Raw genomic sequence first — 26,615 nt, 5'->3', positions numbered from 1 at the left:
TAAAAGTTGATTTTTTAGGTTCGATTCTAACTTCCGCATTTAATGTTTATAATAATTCTCCTTAGAGATAAATGAATAAAAATTTTGAAATGTATAAGAGCAATGATATGCTTTAGTCTTAGTTTTAGTAGTATAAAAAATAATAATAATTATCTCAAAATTATCCTGAATTATAACACGTTCGAGAAATGGAGCGTTACAACGCCCATTTATCATACAAGCTGACTAAACATTCAAGTTGGTTATCAGTTAAAGGGTTTGTTTTGTTTTGTTTGGTTCATGTAGATGGGGTGGTTTGTATGGGTTCACGGTACTAGTAAAAACATATTAACAAAAACAGTCCAAAACCTGTAAAAATATCAGACTGGCACAGAGAGAATAAGCCCATAACTGATTTTCTTTTTTTATGAATATAAATACATTTTAATATATATATATATATGAATTATTTATCAAAAAAAAAAACATTGCAAGAGTTGAATTTAGAATTTAAGAATTTTAAACTTCTAATTTACTATTAATTAGCCAATGCTTCATTAAGTGATTGAAATTCTATTGGGAATTTCAACCACTTAATAAAGCGAGAGCTAAATCAATCAAAGCGAGAAGGTAGAAATTAAATGAATTTATAAGATATATATATTTGATGATACAAAACGAGAGCTGTATCCGGGGGAGAATCCACAAGTAAGGTAATATTATAAGTAAGTGTTTTCATAAATTTATTTATATTCTTCACATTTTTATTTTATTTTTGTAAGTCAAATATTTTTATTAATTTATAATAATAAATATTAATTAATAATATTATTTTTTCAATTTAAAAATAAAATATAATTTATGACACGAATGACTTGTAAATAATAATATGTTGATAATTGCAAAGCGAGACAGCCCACAAGCAGACACATAGCCAGAAATTGAGGCGGCCAATTAAGAAGCGGGAGGGAGAGAGAGAGAGAGAGAGCAGTGGGGCTCATGGCGGCTGTTGGAACACTGGAAGAATAAACTGTGGCTGCATATCAAGTGGAGGCAGGCAGAGGTACTGTTATAATTTAAAAATGTAAATTATTATTATTATATGTTATGTTATATTAATTAATTAATTTTCATTAATTTTGTATAATATATAGTATCAATATATTATATAAGTGATGTGATATATTACATAAATTTATTCTTTATTAAAATTAAATATCACACAAGATATAACAATTCTCTCCGGAAAACAAAACTCCGTACTCGAATTGGCAATTGCAGAAACTCAAGCAGAAGAATGCATGAGAGCCAGCCGCATTCCCTCTGCGCTCTTTGATTTTCTTACTTACTATGCTTCCTTCCCCACCCTATTCCTAATGGAAGCCCCACCTCTCCAATCTGGTCCTACCCCCCAATTTTGCCCCAAGTTGTTCTGTGAATTGAACCCAAAGTTTTGACAAATTATAATGCTTGGCCCAAGGGTTCTCCTATTGATCCAATGAACCAATTGCGAATAATAATAGCTCAAATTACAATTACGCCCAAAGGCAAAGCTGAAATGCTTTATTTAGATTAAAAGGATTTGGGCTTCATTTTGAATGTTCATTTGGGCCCATACCAATAGTAATCAATCTAAACCAAAGTGCCTATGTGGATTTTAAGTGCCTTTCATCCATTCTAAATATAAAGTGGGCAATGCTACGGTCACTCATCCTCCCAACCTGCCGCATTATGTTGTGAGCGAGGAGATTTTGACGGTAGTATTAGTACAACAAAGGCACATTGATTAGGGAAACTTTCATTGAGCTTCAAGATAGTATTAAGTTTTCTTTTTTCCTTATTCTAAAGAAACTAAAATGGGCAAATTAATTTACATTAAATGCGACAATAAAGAGTATTTTTATTTTATTTTTTGCAAGAATTTTATCAAAAGGACTTCAAGCAATACCCTAAAAAAGATCACATCATTCAATCTCCATTGGTTCACCTCTCAACATTTCTACACATCCAATTCATTGTTAGAATTATGATGACATATATGTAGTTCTTCATGTCATCAATAAACTGAAAATAAGCATGTCTCCAAGTTTTCTTCAATAAAAGAGTCCCGCAAACTCCCCAAAAACCAATGATGAATCCAAATATCATGTTAACATAAAACCAAAATATTTTAGACTCTTTAACATTTTTACGAACTGCAAATGTTCTTTTTGGATAGTTCTGTTGATCGGTGCAGTTTATCTTGAGAGGAGCTCCACAAAGTCCTGGATTGCCCATGAATCCAGATTCACTAAAGCCTTGGAGTTGAGTGCTCGTAGGGATCCTTCCAGACAAGTTGTTGAATGACAAGTTCAAGTCACTAAGAGATGTCAAGTTTGAGATGCTCTGAGGAATTTCACTTGAAAGATGGTTTCTTGAGACATCAAGAGACTCTAACATTTTCATATTTCCAAGTTTCTCCGGCAACTTTCCAACGAATTGATTATGAGACAAATTCAGGAAGTGTAATCCTGCAAGACTTGATATTTCAGAAGGAATTGATCCAGACAAGTTGTTACTTGAAAGATCTATACTCCTAACAAGTGGTAGAATCTCTTTGTACTCCCATTCCCTTCCTTTTATGACCAATGAAAGCCTTTCCTCATATGTTGTATAGTTAATATACATAAGAGCACCAAAGTATGATGTATTTGCGACAACCATCTCAGTGATATTACTAAGGCATTTTGGAATGCTTCCAACTAGGTTATTATTGCCAAGATCAAGTACTATAAGAGAGGAAAGATGGCATATATGTAGTGGAATGTTACCAGTAAATTTGTTTGAGTTTAAGCAGAGAATTGATAGATTTGTAATATGTCCCAACCAACTTGGTATAGTTCCTGTCAATTCATTTCCACCCAGATTTATGAGACCTAAAAATTGACAATTCTTCAATGATGGAGGTATATATCCAAATAATTTATTGTTATGCAACTGCAATGATTGAAACTTGGATAAAGAATCCATTGAGATGGGAATTTCACCGGACAAGTTGTTGTTTCCCAAGTTGACATGGATCAAGGATTGCCAATTCATCCAACAATGAGAAAGTTTGCTCGACAAAAGGTTATATGAAGCATCCAAAACTTCTAATGTATTTTGTTTATTTTCCTTTTGGCAAAGGAAAGTGGAAATAGGTCCTGAAAAATTATTATTTGCAATAATAAAATACTTAACATTTGAACTGAGATGTGGTAGTCTGCCCCTAAATCTATTAGAGCTAATATCAATGACAGTGGAATTTAGCATAACGGAAGACAAGTCACCTTCAATCTGGTTTTCTGAGAGATAAATATAGTTCCTATGTAAAGCCCAATCCCAAAACCAGTGTGGAATTATGTCTGATATCCCAGTTTTGGAAATATCTAAGTAGTAAAGAGATGTTTGTGTTTTTAGCCATGAAGGAAAATATGGACCCATTTTGCAAGAACTAAGGCCAAGAACTTCCAATTGAAAAGATGGAACCCAAATGTTATTTGGAAGAGTTCCATTCAATTGATTTCTAGAGAGATCTAATGATTTCAAGGATGACAAGTTACCAAGGGATTCAGGAATTGGACCATTCAATTGATTTTCAGAGAGATATAATGATTCCAAGGATGACAAGTTACCAAGGGATTCAGGAATTGGACCATTCAATTGATTTTCAGAGAGATCTAATGATTCCAAGGATGACAAGTTATCAAGGGATTCAGGAATTGGACCATTCAATTGATTTCTAGAGAGATGTAATGATTCCAAGGATGACAAGTTACCAAGGGATTCAGAAATTGGACCATTCAATTGATTTCCAGAGAGATGTAATGATTCCAAGGATAACAAGTTATCAAGGGATTCAGGAATTGGACCACTCAATTGATTTCCAGAGAGATGTAATGATTCCAAAGATGACAAGTTACCAAGGGATTCAGGAATTGGACCATTCAATTGATTTCCAAAGAGATATAATGATTCCAAAGATGACAAGTTACCAAGGGATTTAGGAATTGGACCATTCAATTGATTTCCAGAGAGATCTAATGATTCCAAGAATGACAAATTACCAAGTGATTTAGGAATTGGACCATTCAATTGATTTTCAGAGAGATCTAATGATTCCAAGAATGACAAATTACCAAGTGATTCAGGAATTGGACCATTCAATTGATTATCAGATAGCCCAACCTCATATGGTATAAAACCGTGAAAAGAGTTAAATGAGAGTTGAAGACTTTGAAGGCTGCTGAGATTGAGTAACCACTTTGGTATCTCACAATTGAAATTATTAAAAGAAAGATCAAGGGTTGTAAGGGATGTAAAATTGACATGTTCAAGTGAGGGAGTCAAATTCTCAAGCTGGCAATCACTCAAATGTAATTCTGAAAGGGAAGGAAGGCTGCTCACCTCTCGAAGCCAATTAACTTCCCTGCTAAGGTTGACATTACTCATGTCAAGATATTCCAAAGCACGAAGATGAGCAATCCAATTGAGATTGTCTGCATGTAGCCCATAGTTATCTCTTATATTGAGGTAACGAATGCTGGATAGATTTCGAAGGTGATGAGGAATCAAACCCTTGAATCCAGCTTCATGGAGATCCAAATGTACGAGACTTGTCATAGAACCGAAGAAACTTGGAATGGGAGAGCCTCCAAAATTATTGTAACTCAGGTTCAAATAACTCAGAAATTTCAGATCTAACAGCGGAGGTGTAAGATTGCCTGTTAAATTTAGATCGGAAAGATGCAATTCAACGATTCGACCGGTCATGTTGTCGCAGTGAACACCTCTCCAATTGCAACAATCGGAGTCGTGAACATGGGGAGACCAAGAAGATAGAGCGCCTGGAGGATCAGAGGAGAGAGCTTGCTTGAAATCCAAAAGGGCTTGCTTTTCCTTCTCATTGCAACTCACAGCTCCACTGCTGGCTGTTGCACACACAGACCAGACCAACACAAACACTGCCAGTGTCCGCATTATGCAAAGCAAAGGGAGAGATAAAGAGAGTGAAGAATATGATATTTGCTTGGGTTCTGGCAGCCTCCTCGTAGGTAGAAGTATATATATAAAAACTATGTGATGACTTATTGCCTCAAAGTCTTTGTTTAGTATAATTTAAAAAGAAAGTTATGAATGCAAAATTAATTTCACACGAGTCTTTGCTCTTTTGTCCTTAATTGTATAATAAGTCATTGTAGTTGTATAATAAGTCTTTGTTTAGTATATACTAGCGAAAAGGTGCATCCCAGCCGTGTCACATAAGTTAAAAAAATATATATTTAATTTAGTTTTTTTTTATTTGTAAATTATTATTTAAAATAATTTAGTTGGTGTCATGTTTGTTTGTGCGTAGAGATAATTAATTTCAAGAGGATAAAGAAAGTTATCAAATGAAAAATTATATTAAATGACTGAAATTTGAGCATTTCTGTTAGTTGTAAATTTTTTTTATCAAATCACTAGATTTTTTAAATAAATAGTATAACTTTTAAAACATCTTTATGGTATATATAGGATATCTCTAATTATAATTTAAAAGTTAAAAAATATCTTTTACAAACTTTATGGTATTTGATTTCTAATATGTAAAATGTCAAGATTCGGTATTTCAATAATTAAAAATTATTAATTCTTATTGTTACTGAAAGTAAACGGAGTTATTATTTACATTATGTAAGATGTCACGTCACAAGAAAAAAAGTCACGTTCGTAATGTATATCAAATTAATTTTAATACATAAATATGGCATTTGGTTTCTTAATAATTAAAAAAATTAATATTTAATCCTTGATATGAAAAAAGAGACCAAATTTGATTAAAAAAATCTTAAATTTTATAAAAATAACTAAAAATATTCAAAAAAGATCTAAATTTTATAAAAAGATCTAAAATTTTCATAAAAAAGACTAAAGGGTATTTTGGGTTTTTTAATTGGCCCCTGTTGACCAATTATTGGTTTTAATGCTTTGTCCCTTTTGGTCCAAAGGTGAAATCGCTCATCCCAGGTGCCCTCCACACCTGACTCGACAGGACATGGGGGGTTAATCATGGTGACCCAGCTGGACGCAGTGGCTAGACCCGAGCTCACCGCGCATAAGGAGCCCCTCACTTTGGAGAGAGGTACCCCACACTACTGTTTGCGAGACATTCCTCGGTCTTGGTCCAAGATTCACCACAGAAGGCACTTTGTACCTCACTTCTTGACCAACTGGGCTACCCATGCGGGCAATGCTTTGTCCCCTTTGAACTGATAAAAGATGTGCATTCGTTGAGATGTGTGTAATATATTTTATTTTTATATTTTTATTAATTAATAAAATATTTTAAAATATATAATATAAATAATTAATATGAATGTTTAGATATTAAAAATAAATACATTAAATATATCTTAAATACACGTTTCCAAGTGGCCTTAGCAGGTGTTAATTAGTAACGCTGTTAATGATTTTTCATAAATAAATATTATATTATATAAATATTATTTTCAAAATTTTTATTATCCATTTTTATGAATTATTTTTTAGCTATAGCTACTATTTACAAATATAACTTGTAGATTATCTTTTAACTATCAATAAAAATTCAAGTGATTATATTTTGGCTTAATACATGCAAATGTCTCTCAACAACTAAAATATATGATGTCTAGTCTCAAAAGTGTAAAACATCAACAATTAGTATTTAAATTATTAAAAAATATTATTTTAAATCCTTACTATTGTGACTGCCTGTTAGTGTGTACACACACCCATTTTTGCGATTGGATACCACATCAATAAGGCACATAATATTAGATTTAATACATAAATATAAATATGATATTTGATCCCTTAACAATTAAAAAATTCACATTTGATCTCTTAACAATTAAAAAAACTTAACATTTGGTTCTTGATACGGAAAAAAAGATCAAATTTAATAAAAAAATTAAATTTCATACAAGACCTAAAAATATTAAAAAATGACTTAAATTTCATTAAAAAGATCTAAAAATTTTATTAAAAATACCTAAAAATAATAAAAAAAAGACCTAAATTTTATATAAAAAAACCTACAGATTTCATAAAAAATAGCTAAAAACATTCAAAAAATACCTAAAAAATTATAAAAAATACTTAAAGATAATAGAAAAGGACCTAAATTTCATAAAAGATCTAAAAATAAAAAAAATTATATAAATAAGACATATAAAATGAAATTTAGGTCTTTTATGAAATATAAAATGAAATATAGGTTTTTCTTATTATTTGTAGGTCTTTTATAACATTTTTAGGTCTTTTTTTTTTTTGAATATTTTTAGGTCTTCTTCTTTATGAAATTTTTAGATCTTTTGATGAAATTTAGGTTTTTTAAAAATATTTTTAGATCTTTTTATGAAATTTTTGGGTATTTTAAAGAAATTTGGGTCTTTTTAAAAAAAATAGCTCTTTATTATGAAATTTGTAATCTTTTTATAAAATTCATGCTTTTTTATTTTTTAGGTAATTTTTATGAAATTTAGCTCACTTATTGAATATTTTAAGCCTTTTTATAAAATTTAGGTTTTGTTTATTAAATTTTGTAACATCCCGAAATTTGGAAATAAATATTAATTATTAATTTTGATATTTGAAGTCATTATAAAATATTTGAGAATATAAAAAAATATTTATGTTGTTTTGAGAAAATGAGAATTAGAATAATTAATTTGATTGAGAGTATTTATGAAAATAGAAAAATAAATTAATTTAGTAGATTTTCTGAAAATTTGGGGTATAAGTGTAATAAAGGAAAAGGGAGTTTGGTGTATGAGTGGCAATTTAGGAAACTCTGGGGGCTGTGGCGCAATTTTAAGCAGGGTTGACAAGTCACTTTATATTTAATGAAGTGCATAATATTAACAAGGTGGAAGGCAGATCAGGCGACAAGGGCGCATGCTGGCTAGGACGTGGCTGCGCGCTGGGGGAAGAAAATTGCTGATTTTTCAGCAAACCCAGCCCCAAAACGAGGTTTTGGGGCTGGGCGGTGGTGCATGCGGGGCTACCACGAGGCTCACTTACAACCGCACGTTTTTGCTATTTTATTCGCCAATTTCAGCGAGCTTCAGCCACCATTTTTTAGCAGCAACCAGAGGTGATTTTGGAAGGAAAATTGGAAGAAGAAGTGCGTGTAGAGGCTATTTTTTTTTTTTTTTTGAGAAAATTCAAGATTAATCAAGGTTTAATCATGGTTTAATTAATTAGGTAAGTAGAATAATATGTAATAATCATTTTGTACGGTTGAAATTTTATTTTGGATCCAATTTTATTAATTTTGAGAGTTTATCTTAATTTGCAGTGTATATTAATTTAATGGCGTTCAAACATAAAAACACTGTAATCAGCTTAAATGAGGCAAGCTCCCCTCTACTCTTAGAATCCCTTTCCATTTTGTGAACCCCTCACCTTCCTTTAATTCTTTTCGATTTCGCGTATTAATTATACGAAATGAGGATTTATTAGCGTGATTTAATTTAAATTAAATATGAGTCTCGTTGGGAGTTTATTTGCGGTGTGCCTACGTTGGTAAAAAGTATTAGAAGCGCTATATGTTTAAGAATTTTATACGGCTAAATTATTTACATTACACGGTTAGATTTACTTAATAGAAGTTACGATTTTATTAATTACTAGGAAACATTTTACTACGCAGTGGGAGTGCGAGAAAAGCAAGAAATGACAGTGTAAAGGCAAGTTCCTAACCCTCTCCTTATGTTCTTTAATTCCCAGGAGAGATTTTCTGATTTCTCGTATTTTATCCCCTCTCTTACGCTAATTCGGCACCTAGTATTACTTATTGAGTTGTTATTCATTGGATTTAATTTAAATTAAATCTGGGACTTCTAGAGTTTTATTTGTTGTGTGTCTACGGGGGTTTGTACCACCCTCATTCCTTTCAGAATAATGTTGAACCCAATTTGGGAACTAGGTTCCAAGATGTATGGGTTTGATTATGGATTTCTCGGGTGTGGTTCGGTTAGGGCTATCTAGCAATGGAGCAGGGGTCGACTATTTAGTGACGTTAGGGTAGACTATTGTACGACCCTGAAATGGATCATCGGGTGGACACTCCTAGTCATTGACAATTAACCAGTGCCAGACACTGCTGACTAGCCTTGTCAGTATGTGATTTATTGCATATTATGTTATGTTGTACTATCGTTCATGGTTTGTTATACACATGGGTACAAGATGCATGTTGGGGTATTCATTTACTGAGACACATACACTCTAGCTTTGTTAGACTGCATCCGACACAGGTATATACATCCCGTGTGGTTTACTATGTGAGAGGAGCATGGCCTGATGCCTTGATGTATGGGCACTAATGTATCACATTAATGCTCATTACGCTATTGCATTTTTATGTGCATTGCATGGTTACCGACAGTTCACAGATCGGACGAGAGGACCGTTCCGAGGGAGCCTACGACTCAATTATTCTACAGCTCGACCGGGAAGATCGACGCGAGCATTCGAGTGACGGGAGCGCCGACCCAAGACAGCTCGCACAAGTTTGTTGGAGATTTATGTTGCCTTTCAAGGTAGCGACAGGTTGGTATGTGACTTGGGTGCCGTGTGTCTTGTGTGGACTCCAAGGACCGGTATGTGCTTTCATTATGCTGTACTATTACGTGGTAGCATCTCATAGCTTGTGTGTGCTTGGGGGTTAGTGTTTTGGGGACAGTTTTCTAAATATGTTCAGCCTATAACCTTTCCTTTTTTCTATGCTTGCTGAGTCTCTCGACTCATTTTGCTTTCCATCATTCCAGGTAGTGGCAGTGTGGGTCAAGGGTAAGGGAGATAGCATCTCGCGATAGAGTTGGTATGGTGTATAAGTAGTCCCATCATTCCCCATTAACTCTAATGTCTGAGTAGGATTTACTCTATTATTTTTTACTGTACTATGTCATCTCTCATGTATGTCGGCACAGGGGGCTATATTTATTTATTTATTAGGTGTCTACTGTGCTAGCGGAGTACCCGTAGTGCATGCATATGTATAGTTTAGCTTCCGCTGTTTGATTTTTGTATATGCATGTCAGGGTAGTTTTTATCTTGTATTTCATTCTTTCTTCTTCCGTATGGGCTCCCGTTCAGGTAGTTCGGGTGATTGAGATATCCGTGCGGGGGTGCTTACAAATTTGGTCTCTCTTTTTATGTCAGAGACTAAATGTCAAACACTTTTAATTATTAAAAAATCGAATATTATATTTATATATTAAACTTAATTTGGAATGTCTTACTAATGTGATTTTTTTTTTTATGTGACGTGAAATCTTACATAATGTAGATAATAGTTTCGTTTACTATCAATTACAATAATGACTTAAAATAATAATTTTTAATAGTTAACATACTAAATATTGATATTTTATACTGCAAGAATTAAACATAATATTTTTTAATTGTTAAGCGATCACTATATGTATTAAGTGTTTTTTTTTTATTATCTATTAAATAAATTTACCACACTCCTAGATTGCTTGTGATTTATGATTAGGGTTTGAACACAATCTTGTGCACTATTGAGGTAAGGATGTGATCTATAGCTACCAACACCAATGCTGAATTTATCATTTATATAAATAATGTTATTTAGATACTGTCATGATTGATATATATATATATATATAATGTTATTTAGATGATGAAATGTGATTTTTTCTAATTGTGATTTTTTTATAATGATATGTTGTACATTTATAATAATATAGCACAAAGTATAACATATATATATATATATCTGTGTGTGTGTGTGATTTTGTTGACTAGTACACTCGTTAAAATGGTTCGATTACTAAATTTTTATAGAATCGAATCAATCTGAACCGTTAACACTCTTAAACTTTGCTTTGGACACTTGCACCTTCAAATGACGTACATACACAGATACTACGATTGCGTTCTTTTTACTGTTTTCAAGTCATTTTTAGTTTTCAATTTTTTAAAATAATGAAAAGGCGTTCTCTTTACTATTTTTAAAAATACATTTTTTAAAACAAAAAAAAAGAAAAGAAAACTCAAAATAACAAAAAGTTATTTTAAATGTTTTCATCCAAAATAAACTCTAAATTTAAAATATATTTATTTATTTATTTATTCATATTTTATTATTGTAATGGAAAAAAATATTACAAAATTCATTAACTTTAAAATGTATATATTTTTTTAATAATATATTAACATTAAATATTTATAATTTATTGAATAAAATATCATTAAAAAAATATTTTAAAAATTTCAAAGATAACGCGTTTTCTAATTTTCCTATTTTGAGAAATAGTTTTTCAAAATGACAAAAAAAATGCGTTTTCAATTTTCTAAAAACAAACTATCAAAATAGAAAACTGAAAATGAATTCAAAACTCAAAACTGAAAATTGAAAAATAAAGAGAACACAACCTAAATGCTTCAAGTCTTGAAGTAAAAGTAGAACAAAATAATTCATAAACTATCTCATTAAATGAGATTATATCGACCATTTAGTATAGCAATAGCGCATAAAAATATAAAAATAAAAGAGTTCATGAATAATAATAATTAAAAAATAATAATAAACAAAAACTAAATCCAAAGTCAAGGCCAAAAACAAAATCATAGATTAAGGATTGGGTCATGAAACATAGGAACATTAACAGGTAAAGCTATGGAAGTGGTGGATGTGATGATTAGGAGAAAAATTAATATTATGTGCCTTCAAGAGACGAGATGGGTAGGGAAAAAAGTAAAAACTTTATCAGAAGCTGGATATAAAATATGGTACACAGGAATTGATCGAGCGAAAAATGGAGTGGGGATTATTATGGATAAACGCTTAATAGATGAGGTAGTGGATGTCAAGAGAGTATGGGATAGGATTATTATGGTGAAGATTAGTCTAGGAAGAATGACTATGAATATCTTTAGTACATATGCACCACAAGCGGGGTTAGGTGATGAGATAAAAGTAAAATTCTGGAAGGACCTAGAGGGACTCATACAAATGATACCAAGAGGAGAGAAAGTGATTATAAGAGGTGACTTAAATGGGCACGTGGGTAGAGACGGAAACGAATATAGAGAGGTACATGGAGGGTATGGATTCGGGGAAATTAATAATAAGGGTAAATCTATCCTAGACTTTGCTATGGCATATGGGCTCATTATAACCAATACTAGGTTCAAAAAATGTGACAAACACTTAATCACATATAAAAATATCACCTCAAGCACCCAAATAGATTACTTCCTCATGAGACAAAAGGATCGGTTATGTTGTAGGGATTGTAAGGTGATACCGGGAGAGTGTTTGACTACTCAACATAGACTTCTAGTACTTGACGTCCAAGTAAGAAATTGGAAGAGAAAAAATCACATAAAACAAAATCCAAAAATCAGGTGGTGGAATTTAAAAGGGGAGAAACAACTAATTTTCAAAGAAAAATTAAGGGGTAGAAGGGAATGGAATGGAGAAAAACAGACAAACCAAATGTGGAAAGAAATGGCTAATGCTCTGAGAAGCACGGCAAAGGTAGTCCTTGGAGAGACAAATGGTAGAGCCTCTAACCTTAAGGAGTCTTGGTGGTGGAATGAAGAGGTACAATTGAAAATTAAAAATAAGAAAACTTGCTATAAGGCGGTATATCAATGCAACAATGAAGAAAATCAAAAAAATTATAAAGAAGCAAAAAAGGCAGCAAAAAGAGCTATTAGTGAAGCAAGGTCAAAAGCATATGAGAATCTATATAAACGACTTGATACAAAAGATGGAGAAAGGGATATATATAAATTAGCTAAAGCAAGAGAAAGAAAAACACGAGATTTAAATTAAGTGAAATGCATAAAAGATGACAATCAAAATGTTTTAGTAAATGAGGGAGCGATTAAGGAGAGATGGAATGAGTATTTCACAAAATTATTCAATGATGGTGGTGACACAAGAGTTAGGTTAGGACATATTAGTAACTCCGAACGGAATGTGAGCTACACATTCTATCGACGCATAAGTTCAAATGAAATAAGGCAAGCATTAAAAAAGATGAAAAATCATAAGGCAGTGGGACCAGATAATATACCAATAGAAGCATGGAAATGCATGGGAGAAGAGGGCATCTCCTGGCTAACGCAACTATTTAACTCCATCCTTAAATCAAAAAAGATGCCAGATGAGTGGAGGAAGAGTACTTTGGTTCCTATATACAAGAACAAAGGAGATGTTCAAAACTGTGAAAATTATAGAGGAATTAAGTTAATGAGTCATACCATGAAACTCTAGGAGAGAGTAATAAAGTAGAGGCTCAGAAAGGAAGCAAAGGTGTCAGAAAATCAGTTTGGTTTCATGCCTAATAGGTCAACAATGGAAGCTATATATTTACTGAGGCGTCTAATGGAAAGGTATCGAGATTATCAGAAGGACCTACATATGGTGTTTATAAATCTAGAAAAAGCCTATGATAGGGTCCCTAGAGAAGTATTATGAAGGGTTTTAGAGAAGAAATGAGTTAAAATAGCATATATACAAGCTCTTAAGGACATGTATCATGGTGTAGAGACAAGGGTTAGAACATGCGGAGGGGATACTAAACCATTTACAACTACAATAGGATTGCATCAAGGTTCTGCACTAAGTCCATACTTATTTGCCCTAGTAATGGATGAACTCACTAAAGATATTCAGACAGATGTGCCATGGTGTATGCTATTTGCAGACGACATAGTGTTGGTGGATGAAACAAAAGAAGGAGTGAACACTAAGCTTCAGTTGTGGAGAAACAATTTAGAACCTAAGGGATTTAAATTAAGTAGAAAGAAAACAGAATATATGGAATGCAAATTTAGTAAAAATGCAAGAGTGGATGATGTTATAATAAAATTAGAAGACCAAATCTTACAAAGAAAAGACCATTTTCGATATTTGGGATCAATGATTCAAAAAGATGTAGAATTAAGGCAGGTTGGCTAAAATAGAGAAATGCATCGGGGGTGTTATGTGATGGTAAAATCCCATTAAAATTGAAAGAAAAATTTTATAGGACAGCTATAAGACCAGTCTTGCTGTATGGCTCGGAATATTGGGCAGTCAAATACCAGCATGAGCAAAAGACAAGTGTAGCGGAGATGAGGATGTTAAGATAGATGTGCGGACATACAAGAAAGGATAAAATTAGAAATGAAGTTATTCGTAATAAGGTAGGAGTAGTGTCAATCGAGGAGAAGATGAGAGAGACTAGACTAAGATGGTTTGGTCATGTGAGAAGGAGACTAAGAGACGCTCCTGTGAGGAGAGTTGATGAAATGGAACAATTAGTCACAAAAAGAGGTAGAGGTAGACCCAAGAAGACTTTGGGGAGACATTAAAATTTGATATGAAATATATAGATCTAAATGAAGATATGACAAAAGACAGAAATATATGGAAGTCTAGAATTCATGTAGCCGACCCCACATAGTGGGATAAAGGCTGGATATGTTGTTGTTGTTTAATAAACAAAAACTAATAGATTAAAATTGAAGTAACATAATCAAAGCAAAATTCCCACTACCACCAATAGCAACATCAAAAAGTATTCCCAACAAGTCAAAGACTCAAAGTCTTAAAAACAGACCAAAAAATTCAAGAGCAGCATCAACACATTCCTCTTCCAAAATATTATAATATATATATATATAAATATAATATCAGTTCCGGTTCGGTTCGAACTACGGTTTAAAAAAAAATTAGTAATCAAACCAAATATATCGGTTCTTAATTTTTTAGAACCATAACCTAACATTTGAACTATATAATTAATCCAAAAGACAGGTTCGATCCGATTCACTAATTTTTGGATATTTTTTGACACCCTAACAAAGTTGCATTATTGGAAGAATGAAAGGAATTGCTCTCATTAAGTATTTGAATATGATCCCCACTTGAAAATAAAATTCTTTAATTATTTAAAAAAAGATAAATTAATAAAAAAATAATATATCAACCATGTTACGAGACCTACATTTAATTACAAAAATGTTACAGAAAACAAGAGGAAACCTGATAACCAAGCCCGCTCAAACAAAAACAGCCCAAAACCTATAAAAATATCATATTGGAATAGAGAGAACAAGCTCATAACTGATTTTCTTTTTCTATGAATATAAATACATTTTAATATATATATATATATATATGAATTATTTATCAAAATAAACATGGCAAGAGTTGAATTTAGAATTTTAAACTTCTAATTTACTATTAATTAGCCAATGCTTGATTAAGTGGTTGAAATTCAAGTTGCCCCAAGTTGTTCTGTGAATTGAACCCAAAGTTTTTAAAGATAATGCTTGGCCCAAGGGTCCTCCTATTGATCCAATGAACCAATTCCGAATAATTATAGCTCAATTACAGTTACAATTACGCCCAAAGGCAAAGCTGAAATGCTTTATTTAGATTATTAAAAGGATTTGGGCTTCATTTTGAATGTTCATTTGGGCCCATACCAATAGTAATCAATCTAAACCAAACTACCTATTCTGGATTTTAAGTAGCTTTCATCCATTCTAAATATATGAAGTGGGCAATGCTACGGTCACTCATCCTCCGAACCTGCCGCATTATGTTGAAGAAAGAGCAAATATTCCCAATTTGACCATATGAACTATGTGTTATCACATTGGATAGGTCTTGGCACTGTACAATACACTGCTCTCTTACAAAAATTTGTATATAGCAATGTAAAGAGCAACATTGAAATCAAATTCCCTCCAACAGACATAGAACATTAAGCATATATGAATCAGAAAGTAGGATAACATCTTGAGTAAGCAACGGATAGTCATTTACACTCAAGGTAATTAACCAGTCCCATCCACTATCAACCTTCAACAGTACAGTGACAGCGTGTAAAGTTGCGACGACAATAGTTGTAAGCACCCAGCTCGAATATTCCCCAATCACTCGAATTACTCGAATGGGAGTACTTATGGAAGGAGAAAAAATGAACCACAAGACAAGAATCACCCTGACATGCATAAACAAGAATTAAAACAACGGAAACGAAACCATATACACATGCATGCACTACGGGTACCCCGTTAGCACAGAGATCACAAGATAAATAAATGGATACAGACTCTTGTGCTGACATACATGAGACTCGAGAAATAACCTGGCACAGTAAGAATAATAGAGTAAATTCTACTAAACTATCAGAGTTGACCGAGACTGACAGGATTGCCTGTACACCATACTAACTCTGCCGCTCAAAGCTGACTCCCTTGCCCTGGCCCACGCTGCCACTACCTGTAATGATGAAAAGCAAAGTGAGTCGAGAGATTCAGTAAGCATAAAGAAAAAAAGGCTGAAGGCTGAACATATCTAGAAAACTCTCCCCAGAATATACCCTTAGGTACACATAAATCATGAGACGCTACAACACAATAGTATAGCATAATAAAAGCACATACCGATCCTTGGGGCCCACATAAGACACACGGCACCCAAGTTTCATACCAACCTACTGCTGCCTTGAAAGGCAACATAAATTTCCAACAAACTTACGGACGCTATCCTGGGTCGGTGCTCCCATTACCCGTGTGTCCGTGTCGGTACTCCCGACACCCGAGCCAGAGGCTCCCTCGGAACAGTCCTCCCGTCCGAGATCTGATAACTACCAGTAACCATGCAATGCACATAAAAATGCAATGGCGTAGTGAGCATCAACGTGATATACTGGCGCCCATACATCCAGGCATCAGGCCATGCTTCACCCACATAGTAAACCACACGCGATACATATGCCTATGCTGAATGTAACCTAACCAAGCTAGAATGTCCATGTCCAAGTATACTCAATAAATGAATATCCCAACATGCATCCCGTACCTATGTGCATATCAAATCATGAACAGCAATATAATGTAATTAGTCATGCAGTAAATCACATACTGACAGAGTTTGTCAGCAGTGCCCGGCACCGGTCAACGGCCAGTGACTAGAAATGTCCACCCGACGGTCCATTTCAGGGCCGTACAATAGTCTACCCCAACATCACCAAATAGCTGACCCATGTTCTACTGCTCGATAACTCTATCCGAACCATAAATAAACCCGAGAAAATCGTAAATAATCCCGCACGTCTAGGAACCTAGTCCCCAAGCTGGGTTTTGCATCTTTCCGAAAGGAATGGGGGCAGTACAAACCCCCGTAGACACACAATAAATAAAACTCTAGAAGTTTCGGATTTAATTTAAATTAAAATAATTGAATAATATCTTAATAAATAATACTAGGCACCGAATTAGAGTAAAGGGGGGCGTAAAATACAAGGAACCACGGAGTCTCTCATGGGAATTAAAAAACATAAGGAGAGGGTTAGGAACTTGTTTTTACACGGCTGTTTCCTGCCTTTCTTGTACTCCCGCAGCAAAGTAAAACGTTTCTCTAGCAATTAATAAAATCATGGCTCACATTAATTAAATCTAACCGTGTAATATAAATAATTTAATCATCTAAAATCTCACGTAGACGCCCCACAATTAAAATCCCCATAAGTCTCATATTTATTTTAAATTAAATCACACTAATAAAATTCTCATTTCGTATAATTAATACGCGAAACCGAAACGAATTGAGAGAAGACGAGGGGTTCACAAAATGAAAAGAGATCGCAAGGGTAAAGGGAGCTTGCCTCAATTTAGCTGTTTATAGCATTTCTACGCTTGAATGCCACCAAAATAATACACGCTGTAAAATAGATTAAACTCCCAAAATTAATAAAATTGAACCCATAATGAAATTTCAACCGTACTTAATACTAGTTTCTTTACTTACCTAGCTAATTAAATCGCAATTAAACTGAATTTAATCCAAATTTTTTCCCCAAATTTCTCTATTTTCTTAATTGTGCGCGCGATCTTCTTCTTCTTATTTTTCTTGCTGAAATTCTTTCTGTTTGCGTGTGAAATTGGCCCGAATTGGGCCTTAAATTGGTGCAAAAAGAATGGCTGGGAAAGAGCCACGTGGCGGCCGCTGGAAGGCACCACCGCCTTGCAGAAACGACGCCATTTCAGGTGCCTAGAGGCTAATTAAAATCAGTCAATTTTCCCTAGCCGCGCGCACGCCTCTAGCAATTCGAACTCGCGAGCTACCCGCCTCCCTCACGCCCGAGTGCCACTCGGCCAGCCCACATTTTCATACATATATATGCATATCATTAAATTTAAGGTGAATTGCGGCCACTTCGCTATTAACATTTCAACACCCCTAATTTCCTTTAATTGCACATACGCCCGAACTTTCATTTCCTTCTTATATCACTTACACCCTAAAACTTCTAAAAATTCACTAAATTAATTTATTTTATTCTTTCATTAATTTCATAAATATCCCCAAATAATTTAATTAATTACCTTTAATTCCCTATTTTCCTCAAAATCACATAAATAAATTATTTCTCTTAAATTCTCAAATATTCACTAATTTCCTTAAACACCGATTTGAATAATTATTATTTATTTTTAAATTTTAGAATATTACAATAGTCAATCCCATGTATCAGGCTGCGGATGACGGCGACTGCAGCAAGCGCCACAGCGGCGATGGAGATTTGGAGAAGAAGAAACCCTAGCTAATGTTGAAGGAGATGGGTGTTAGAGCCAGATCTGGTGGTGGGTTGATTCGTGAGTCGGACAGGTGAAACCAGATACTTTCTTGGATTGCTTTTTTCGGCTGCTTCGATCCACCAGATTTGAATTAGTTGTAACCCAACCCATTAACCTGTATTAAAAAAATAAAATAAATTTTTTTATTTTATTTGATTTTGTTTATAGGGCTTTGTACACTTAATAATTTTGTATTAGAATACTATAGACTTATTTTGATGATCAATAGAGATGGCATTTCATGTTCATACATATTGTTATGAAATATGCTTTATTATTTAATCTTGTATTTCATATTGTTATGAAGTATAAATATTATATTTTATATTATATTTTTGATATATAAAATGAGTCATTTAACAAGCAAATTTTATTCAAACATTAGCAAAATCTATTATAAGTATCGTTAAATTGAATATTATATTCAAAATTAAAAAAAATGCTAACTCTTCAAAACCAACTCTAATTTCGCACAGTACTTCACATAATGGTGAAACATTTATGATTGATGATTAGCATTATTATAAATGTATCTTATTTTTAGATAATATTATTTATTACATTTTTTTTTAACTACAAATACTCTTAATAGTCGATGAAATATTGTAACATATGATGTCTTTATTATCAACTAATAAGAACATTTTATAGCTTAAGATAAAGTGTAATAAATAAATATTATCTAATATTATTGCCATCCGTGCTACGCCCGTGGGGGCAATAATAAGATGTATTTATTAATCTTATTAACCATTGCCTAACATTGATTAGCATTACCCATCTATCTATATTATGAAATCATGATTTTCTAGTATTAATTTAAGTTATTTTTATAAAGAATTATTGTGATTTAAATTTAGTATTTTGTTGGAAAAAAAAAGGTGATAGATGGGTGAAAGCTTTGAAGTAAAGGTGGAGTAGGGAGAGATTACTCCTAACACTGACCAACCAAGCACTTTGAAAGAGTAAAATTATGCAAGAGTTTATGTAAATAATGGTGTTATAAGTTTAAGTGAGGGAGATGTGATTTTCTAGTATTAAGGGTTAGTTGTTAGGGTTAATTACATCAATAATAACTCAACTTTATATTCTATTACTGTTTGATCACTGAACTTTGAAATGTTACCTGTTAGTCACTGCTATTTCAAAACGATTACTGCTTAGTTACTGAACTTTGAAATATTACATGTTAGTTACTGAAATTTCAAAATCGTTACTACTTAATCACTGAACTTTAAAATGTTACCTATTAGTCATTGATATTTCAAAACTGTTACTGCTTAGTCACTGAACTTTAAAATATTACCTGCTAGTTATTGATATTTCAAAATCGTTTTTCACCCGTCACTCAATAGTCACTGAACTTTAAGTTCACGAGTGACGAATGAGGAACAGTTTTGAAATATTAGTGACTAATAGGTAATATTTTAAAGTTCAGTATAACAATTTTGGAATATCAATGACTAATAGGTAACATTTTAAAGTTCAGTAACTAAGCAGTAACAGTTTTAAAATATCAGTGACTAACAGGTAACATTTCAAAATTTAGTGACTAAACAGTAACCGTTTTGAAATATCAGTGACTAATAGGTAACATTTCAAAGTTCAGTGACCAAATAATAATAGAATGTAAAGTTGGGTTATTATTGCTTTAATTAACCCTTAGTTGTTAAGTATAGTCTTAAATTATTTTTATTAGTTTATTGATCTATTAGTTAAACATATAGGTATATTACTCTAAATTATTTTTATTAGTTTATTGATCTATTGGTTAAACATATAGGTATATTACTCTTAAAGTTCTTTATTTGTATTGTTTTAACCTGCACTCAAAGGTATGATTAATTTTACATTTCTTCCTTCAAAAAGTGGTTAGTTCTACTCTTTGTCGAAAAGTTATGGTAGAATTCTATCTCTTAACAAATTAAGTGATACTAAATTGGCAAGGTTCACTATTTTTTTAATTTTTTTCAAAATAACCCATTTCATTTAAATAAGGTTAAAAAATTTTCACTCAAACTCCTTATAATTTTAATTTAGTTTTACAAAAGCCCACGTGGTTTTAATTTAATTAGATTTTAGAAGACTCCTTGTACCTTATATTCAGGAAGAATTTAGATGTAATATTATATGGAAGAATTAAATGTCACGGCCATCTACCATATCAATTGGGCAAGGAATAGAGGTTTCATAGTGAGTTTGACTTATGTGCCCTAATCCTACCAGAGAAGGCAAAAATATCAGGCTAATCAAAAGAGTATTTTGGGTTTTTTGATTGGGCCCTGCTAACCAATTATTGGTTTTAATGTTTTGTCTCATTCGGATTATCCTCCTTGCTCGATTCTCTATCGCTCTTGACCTCGATTTCTATAGAATAGGTAAATCATAGGTGGAGACTTTGTCTCATTACGCAGGGCAAGGAATCGAACTCATGACCTACTGATGCAAATTCTAACTTATTGTAATCCAACCACTTGACCTATGCCCTGGGAGCTACTTTGTCCCCTTCGAACTAATAAAAGATGAAAAATTCTATTAGTAGCTCCCAAATTTGCTCTCCAAAGTCACTCTTGTCAAAATTCACCAATATTTTTCAAAATTTCTATTTTACCCTCCATAGCCATTTTCCTCCCCTATTGCTCCCCACAGTCGCAACCATCTTCCTTCCATCAGCTTACTTCCAACCACCCATATTTGCAATCACCTTCTTGCTCTCATTGTGGCCGACGATCACCATCGCCCCCAAACACACACATACATATATACACACAAACACACATATACGCATACATACACACACACACATACACACATATATATACACTTGCGTGATTGGTTGGCCATGACCGACCCATTGCCCTCGATCGAGGGCGACGGGGGTTCGACAAACCCTTGACTGATAGTGTTGGAGGGCTCCTCGATCCCTCGACCGACCGTTGTCGGGGGCCCTTGAAGCTCCCGACCAACAGCGGTTAGGGACTCTCCAATTTTTTTAATTTTTTTTAAATTTAATACTTAATTTTAAATATCAATTAAGTATTCTAAATATCAATACTTATTTTTTTAAAAAAATTATTTGACTACAATATTTGAAAATTTTTAAATAAAAAAACCAACAGTGTAAGTTTTAAATTTTTTAAATATGTATAATTTAAGAATTTGATATTTAGAATTTTTTTTTAAATCATGGATGATTCAATTCCAAAAGAAATAAAAATATTTTTCTTTGATAATGATCAAATGAGGTTTTTACAATAAAATTTTATTTAAATAATGATATCAAAATAGGAAGCTTAATTCGAAATTTAATATTTTTATCTTTACGTATTGAATCTTTAATATTTATTAGTTAATCTATCCTATTGAGTTACTTAAAGATATAGATATTCAAAAAGAATTCATTTAATAGTATTATTTTTTTTAATTCTATTTTTATTTTATTACAATAAAAAAATTTAATTAAAATAATATAAAAATTAAAAAATTCCCAACCACGCATGGTTGGGTTCCACGACCCATGGGAATTGGGGAACACTAGGGTTCCTGACCACTCACAATCAGGAACCTAAAGGTTCTTTGACCATGAATCGTGGTTCCCTTCTTGATGGACGTAACCATGGCCATACTTAGTGTGTTTGTGTGTGTGTATATATATGGGGTGTGTGTATATTCGGGGGTTTGAGGGTGGTCGGGTTCGTCGCGGCTACCCACCTATGGCAACGAGGATGGTGTGAGAGAAAGAATGAGAGAGAGATGTGGAAATGGGTGTATAAGAGAGGGAGAGATGGAGCAAATGGGTGGCTGCATAGAAGGGTAAAAGTGGCATTTCACTTGTCAAATGTGGCATTTAACCTATCAAATGTGTTGGTTGTGGAAGGTATTTTTGTGGGCTGGAAATAGATTTTTTCATAAAAGATGTGTATTTATTGAGATGTGTTTAATATATTCTTTTAATATTTAAATATTTTTATTAATTAATAAAATATTTTTAAAATATATAATATAAATAATTAATACGAGAATTTAGATGTTAAAAATAAAATATATTAAATATATCTTAAATACACGTTTACAAGTGGCCTTAATAAGTGTTCAATGGTAACGCTTAATGATTTTTCATAAATAAATATTATATTAAATTTTTTTAAAAAAAATAAAATAAATATTATTTTACAATAAAAAATAATAAAATAAATATTATTTTACAATTACGCCTAAAGGCAAAAGCTGAAATGCTTAATTTAGATTAAAAGGATTTGGGCTTCATTTTGAATGTTCATTTGGGCCCAGACCAATAGTAATCAAATCTAAACCAAAGTGCCTATGTGGATTTTAAGTAGCTTTCATCCATTCTAAATATATAAATTGGGCAATGCTACGGTCAGTCATCCTCCGAACCTGCCACGTTACGTTGTGAGCGACGAGATTTTGACGGTAGTATTAGTATAAGAAAGGCACATTGACTGGGGAAACTTTCGTTGAACTTCAAGATAGTATTTGGTTTTCTTTTTTCCTATTTTAAAGAAACCAAAATGGGTAAATTAATTTACAATAAATGCGGGTAAGAAAGAGTATTTTTATTTTATTTTTTTTTGCTAGAATTTTATTGAAAGGACTTCAAACAATACCTCAAAAAAGATGACATCATTTAATTTTCATCAGTTGACCTCTCAAACTTTCTACGCATCCAATTCATTGATAGAATTGCAACGACATATATGTGGTCCTTCATGTCATCAATAAACTGAAAATAAACATGTCTCCAAGTTTTCTTCAATAAAAGAGTCCCATAAACTCCCCAAAAACCAATGATAAATCCAAGTATCATGCTAATATAAAATCCAAACATTTCAGACTCTTTAACATCTTTATGATCTGCAAATGTTGTTTTTGGATAGTTCTGTTGATCGGTACAATTTATCTTGAGAGGAGCCCCACAAAGTCCTGGATTGCCCATGAATCCAGATTCATTAAAACTTTGGAGTTGAGTGCTCGTAGGGATCCTTCCAGACAAGTTGTTGAATGACAAGTTCAAGTCACTAAGAGATGTCAAGGTTGAGATGCTTTGAGGAATTTCACCCGAAAGATAGTTTCTTGAGACATCAAGAGACTCTAACATTTTCATGTTTCCAAGTTTTTCCGGCAACTTTCCAATGAATTGATTATGAGATAAATTCAAAAAGTGTATTCCTGCAAGACTTGATATTTCAGAAGGAATTGATCCAGACAAGTTGTTACTTGAAAGATCTATGCTCCTAACAAGTGGTAGAATCTCTTTATACTCCCATTTCCTTCCTTTCGTGACCAATGAAAGTCCTTCCTCGTAGTCTTTTTTGCGGTAATAAATAAAAGTGTCAAATTTTGATTTACTTGTGGCAACCATCTCAATGATATGACTCAGACATTTCGGAATGCATCCAACTAGGTTATTATTGCCAAGATCAAGTATTATAAGAGAAGAAAGGTGGCATATATCTGGTGAAATGCTACCAATAAATCTGTTCGAGTTTAAGCTGAGAATTGACAGATTTGTAATATGTCCCAACCAACTTGGTATAGTCCCTGTCAATTCATTTCCACCCAAATTCATAAGACCCAAAAATTGACAATTCTCCAATGATGAAGGTATATATCCAAGTAATTTATTGTTATGCAACTGTAACGATTGAAGCTTGGATAAAGAACCCATTGAGATGGGAATTTCACCAGATAAGTTGTTGTTTCCCAAGTTGACATGGATCAAGGATTTCCAATTCATCCAACAATGAGAAAGTTTGCCCGACAAAAGGTTATATGAAGCATCCAAAAGTTCTAATGTATTTTGGTTATTTTCCTTTTGGCAAAGGACAGTGGAAATAGATCCTGAAAAATTATTATTTGCAATATTAAAAAATTGAACATTTGAACCGAGATGTGGTAGTTTGCCTCTAAATCTGTTAGAGCTAATATCAATCATAGTGGAATTTAGAATAACTGAGGTTAAGTCACCATCAATCTGGTTTTCTGAGAGATCAATATAGTTCTTATGTAAAGCCCAATCCCAAAACCAGTGTGGAATTATGTCTGATATCCCAGTTTTGGAAATATCTAAGTAGTAAAGAGATGTTTGTGTTTTTAGCCATGAAGGAAAATATGGACCCATTTTGCAAGAACTAAGGCCAAGAACTTCCAATTGAAAAGATGGAACCCAAATGTTATTTGGAAGAGTTCCATTCAATTGATTTTTAGAGAGATCTAATGATTTCAAGTATGACAAGTTACCAAGGGATTCAGGAATTGGACCATTCAATTGATTTCCAGAGAGATCTAATGATTCCAAGGATGACAAGTTACCAAGGGATTCAGGAATTGGACCATTCAATTGATTTTCAGAGAGATATAATGATTCCAAGGATGACAAGTTACCAAGGGATTCAGGAATTGGACCATTCAATTGATTTTCAGAGAGATCTAATGATTCCAAGGATAACAACTTACCAAGGGATTCAGGAATTGGACCATTCAATTGATTTTCAGAGAGATCTAATAATTCTAAGGATGACAAATTACCAAGGGATTCAGGAATTGGACCATTCAATTGATTTCCAAAGAGATGTAATGATTCCAAGGATGACAAGTTACCAAGGGATTCAGGAATTAGACCATTCAATTGATTTTTAAAGATATATAATGATTTCAAGGATGACAAGTTATCAATGAATTCAGGAATTGGACCATTCAATTGATTTCCAAAGAGATCTAATAATTCCAAGGATGACAAATTACCAAGGGATTCAGGAATTGGACCATTCAATTTATTATTAGATAGTCCAAGTTCTTGAAGATGTTTGAATTGCCCAACCTCATATGGTATAAAACCATACAAAGAGTTACTATAAAGAGAAAGGCTTCGAAGGCTGCTAGTAAGATTGAATAACCACTTTGGTATCTCACAATTGAAATTATTAAAAGAAAGATCAAGGGTTGTAAGGGATGTAAAATTGACATGTTCAAGTGAGGGAGTCAAATTCTCAAGCTGGCAATCACTCAAATGTAATTCTGAAAGGGAAGGAAGGCTGCTCACCTCTCGAAGCCAATTAACTTCCCTGCTAAGGTTGACATTACTCATGTCAAGATATTCCAAAGCACGAAGATGAGCAATCCAATTGAGATTGTCTGCATATAGCCCATCGTTATATCCTAGATCAAGGTAACGGATGTTGGACAGATTTCGAAGGTGATGAGGAATCAAACCCTTAAATCCAGCTTCAAAGAGATCCAGATGCACGAGACTTGTCATAGAACCTAAGAAACTTGGAATGGGAGAGCCTCCAAAATTATTGTTGTAACTCAGGTTCAAATAACTCAGAAATTTCAGATCTAACAGCGGAGGTGTAAGATTGCCTGTTAAATTTAGATCGGAAAGATGCAATTCAACGATTCGACCGGTCATGTTGTCGCAGTGAACACCTCTCCAATTGCAACAATCGGAGTCGTGAACATGGGGAGACCAAGAAGATAGAGCGCCTGGAGGATCAGAGGAGAGAGCTTGCTTGAAATCCAAAAGGGCTTGCTTTTCCTTCTCATTGCAACTCACAGCTCCACTGCTGGCTGTTGCACACACAGACCAGACCAACACAAACACTGCCAGTGTCCGCATTATGCAAAGCAAAGGGAGAGATAAAGAGAGTGAAGAATATGATATTTGCTTGGTTTCTGGCAGCCTCCTCGTAGGTAGAAGTATATATATAAAAACTATGTGATGACTTATTGCCTCAAAGTCTTTGTTTAGTATAATTTAAAAAGAAAGTTATGAATGCAAAATTAATTTCACACGAGTCTTTGCTCTTTGTCCTTAATTGTATAATAAGTCCTTGTAGTTGTATAATAAGTCTTTGTTTAGTATATACTAGCGAAAAGGTGCATCCCAGCCGTGTCACATAAGTTAAAAAATATATTTAATTTAGTTTTTTTTTTAATTTTTCAAATTAATA

General features: G+C 33.1%; 1 protein-coding gene across 10 annotated transcripts; it reads right to left on the bottom strand.

The window, feature by feature from the left end:
* Nucleotides 1-950: 950 nt before the first annotated feature.
* On the bottom strand, nt 951-26,356 carry LOC127797291 (receptor-like protein EIX2). Of its 10 annotated transcripts, none has more exons than XM_052330069.1 (3): nt 25,876-26,356; nt 25,706-25,797; nt 951-1,015 (listed from the first exon to the last, which is right to left on the bottom strand). In XM_052330069.1, the coding sequence occupies exons 1-3, from the start codon at nt 26,279-26,281 to the stop codon at nt 977-979; spliced, it is 537 nt and encodes a 178-aa protein (XP_052186029.1). In that variant the 5' UTR covers nt 26,282-26,356; the 3' UTR covers nt 951-976. The 10 variants fall into 10 exon arrangements, with proteins under 10 accessions (XP_052186029.1, XP_052186030.1, XP_052186022.1 ...); XM_052330070.1 differs by lacking the exon at nt 25,706-25,797 and adding an exon at nt 4,405-4,496; XM_052330067.1 differs by lacking the exon at nt 951-1,015 and adding an exon at nt 1,879-3,161.
* Between the last annotated feature and the right edge of the window lie 259 nt (nt 26,357-26,615).

Source organism: Diospyros lotus, chromosome 3, assembly GCF_014633365.1.
Source record: "Diospyros lotus cultivar Yz01 chromosome 3, ASM1463336v1, whole genome shotgun sequence".
In the NCBI taxonomy this organism is placed as follows: Eukaryota; Viridiplantae; Streptophyta; class Magnoliopsida; order Ericales; family Ebenaceae; genus Diospyros; species Diospyros lotus.
Note: the sequence above shows the minus strand (reverse complement) of the source record. Positions and strands in the feature narration are given on the sequence as shown.

Bases quoted from the DNA above. Each gene is read 5' to 3' on its own strand.
- LOC127797291 (XM_052330060.1), bottom strand. From the start codon at position 26,281: ATGCGGACACTGGCAGTGTTTGTGTTGGTCTGGTCTGTGTGTGCAACA. The intron at 3,162-25,705 runs GTGAGCAGCCTT...ATAATTTTTCAG, and splicing joins AAGTTAATTGGCTTCGAGAG to GACCTATTTCCACTTTCCTT.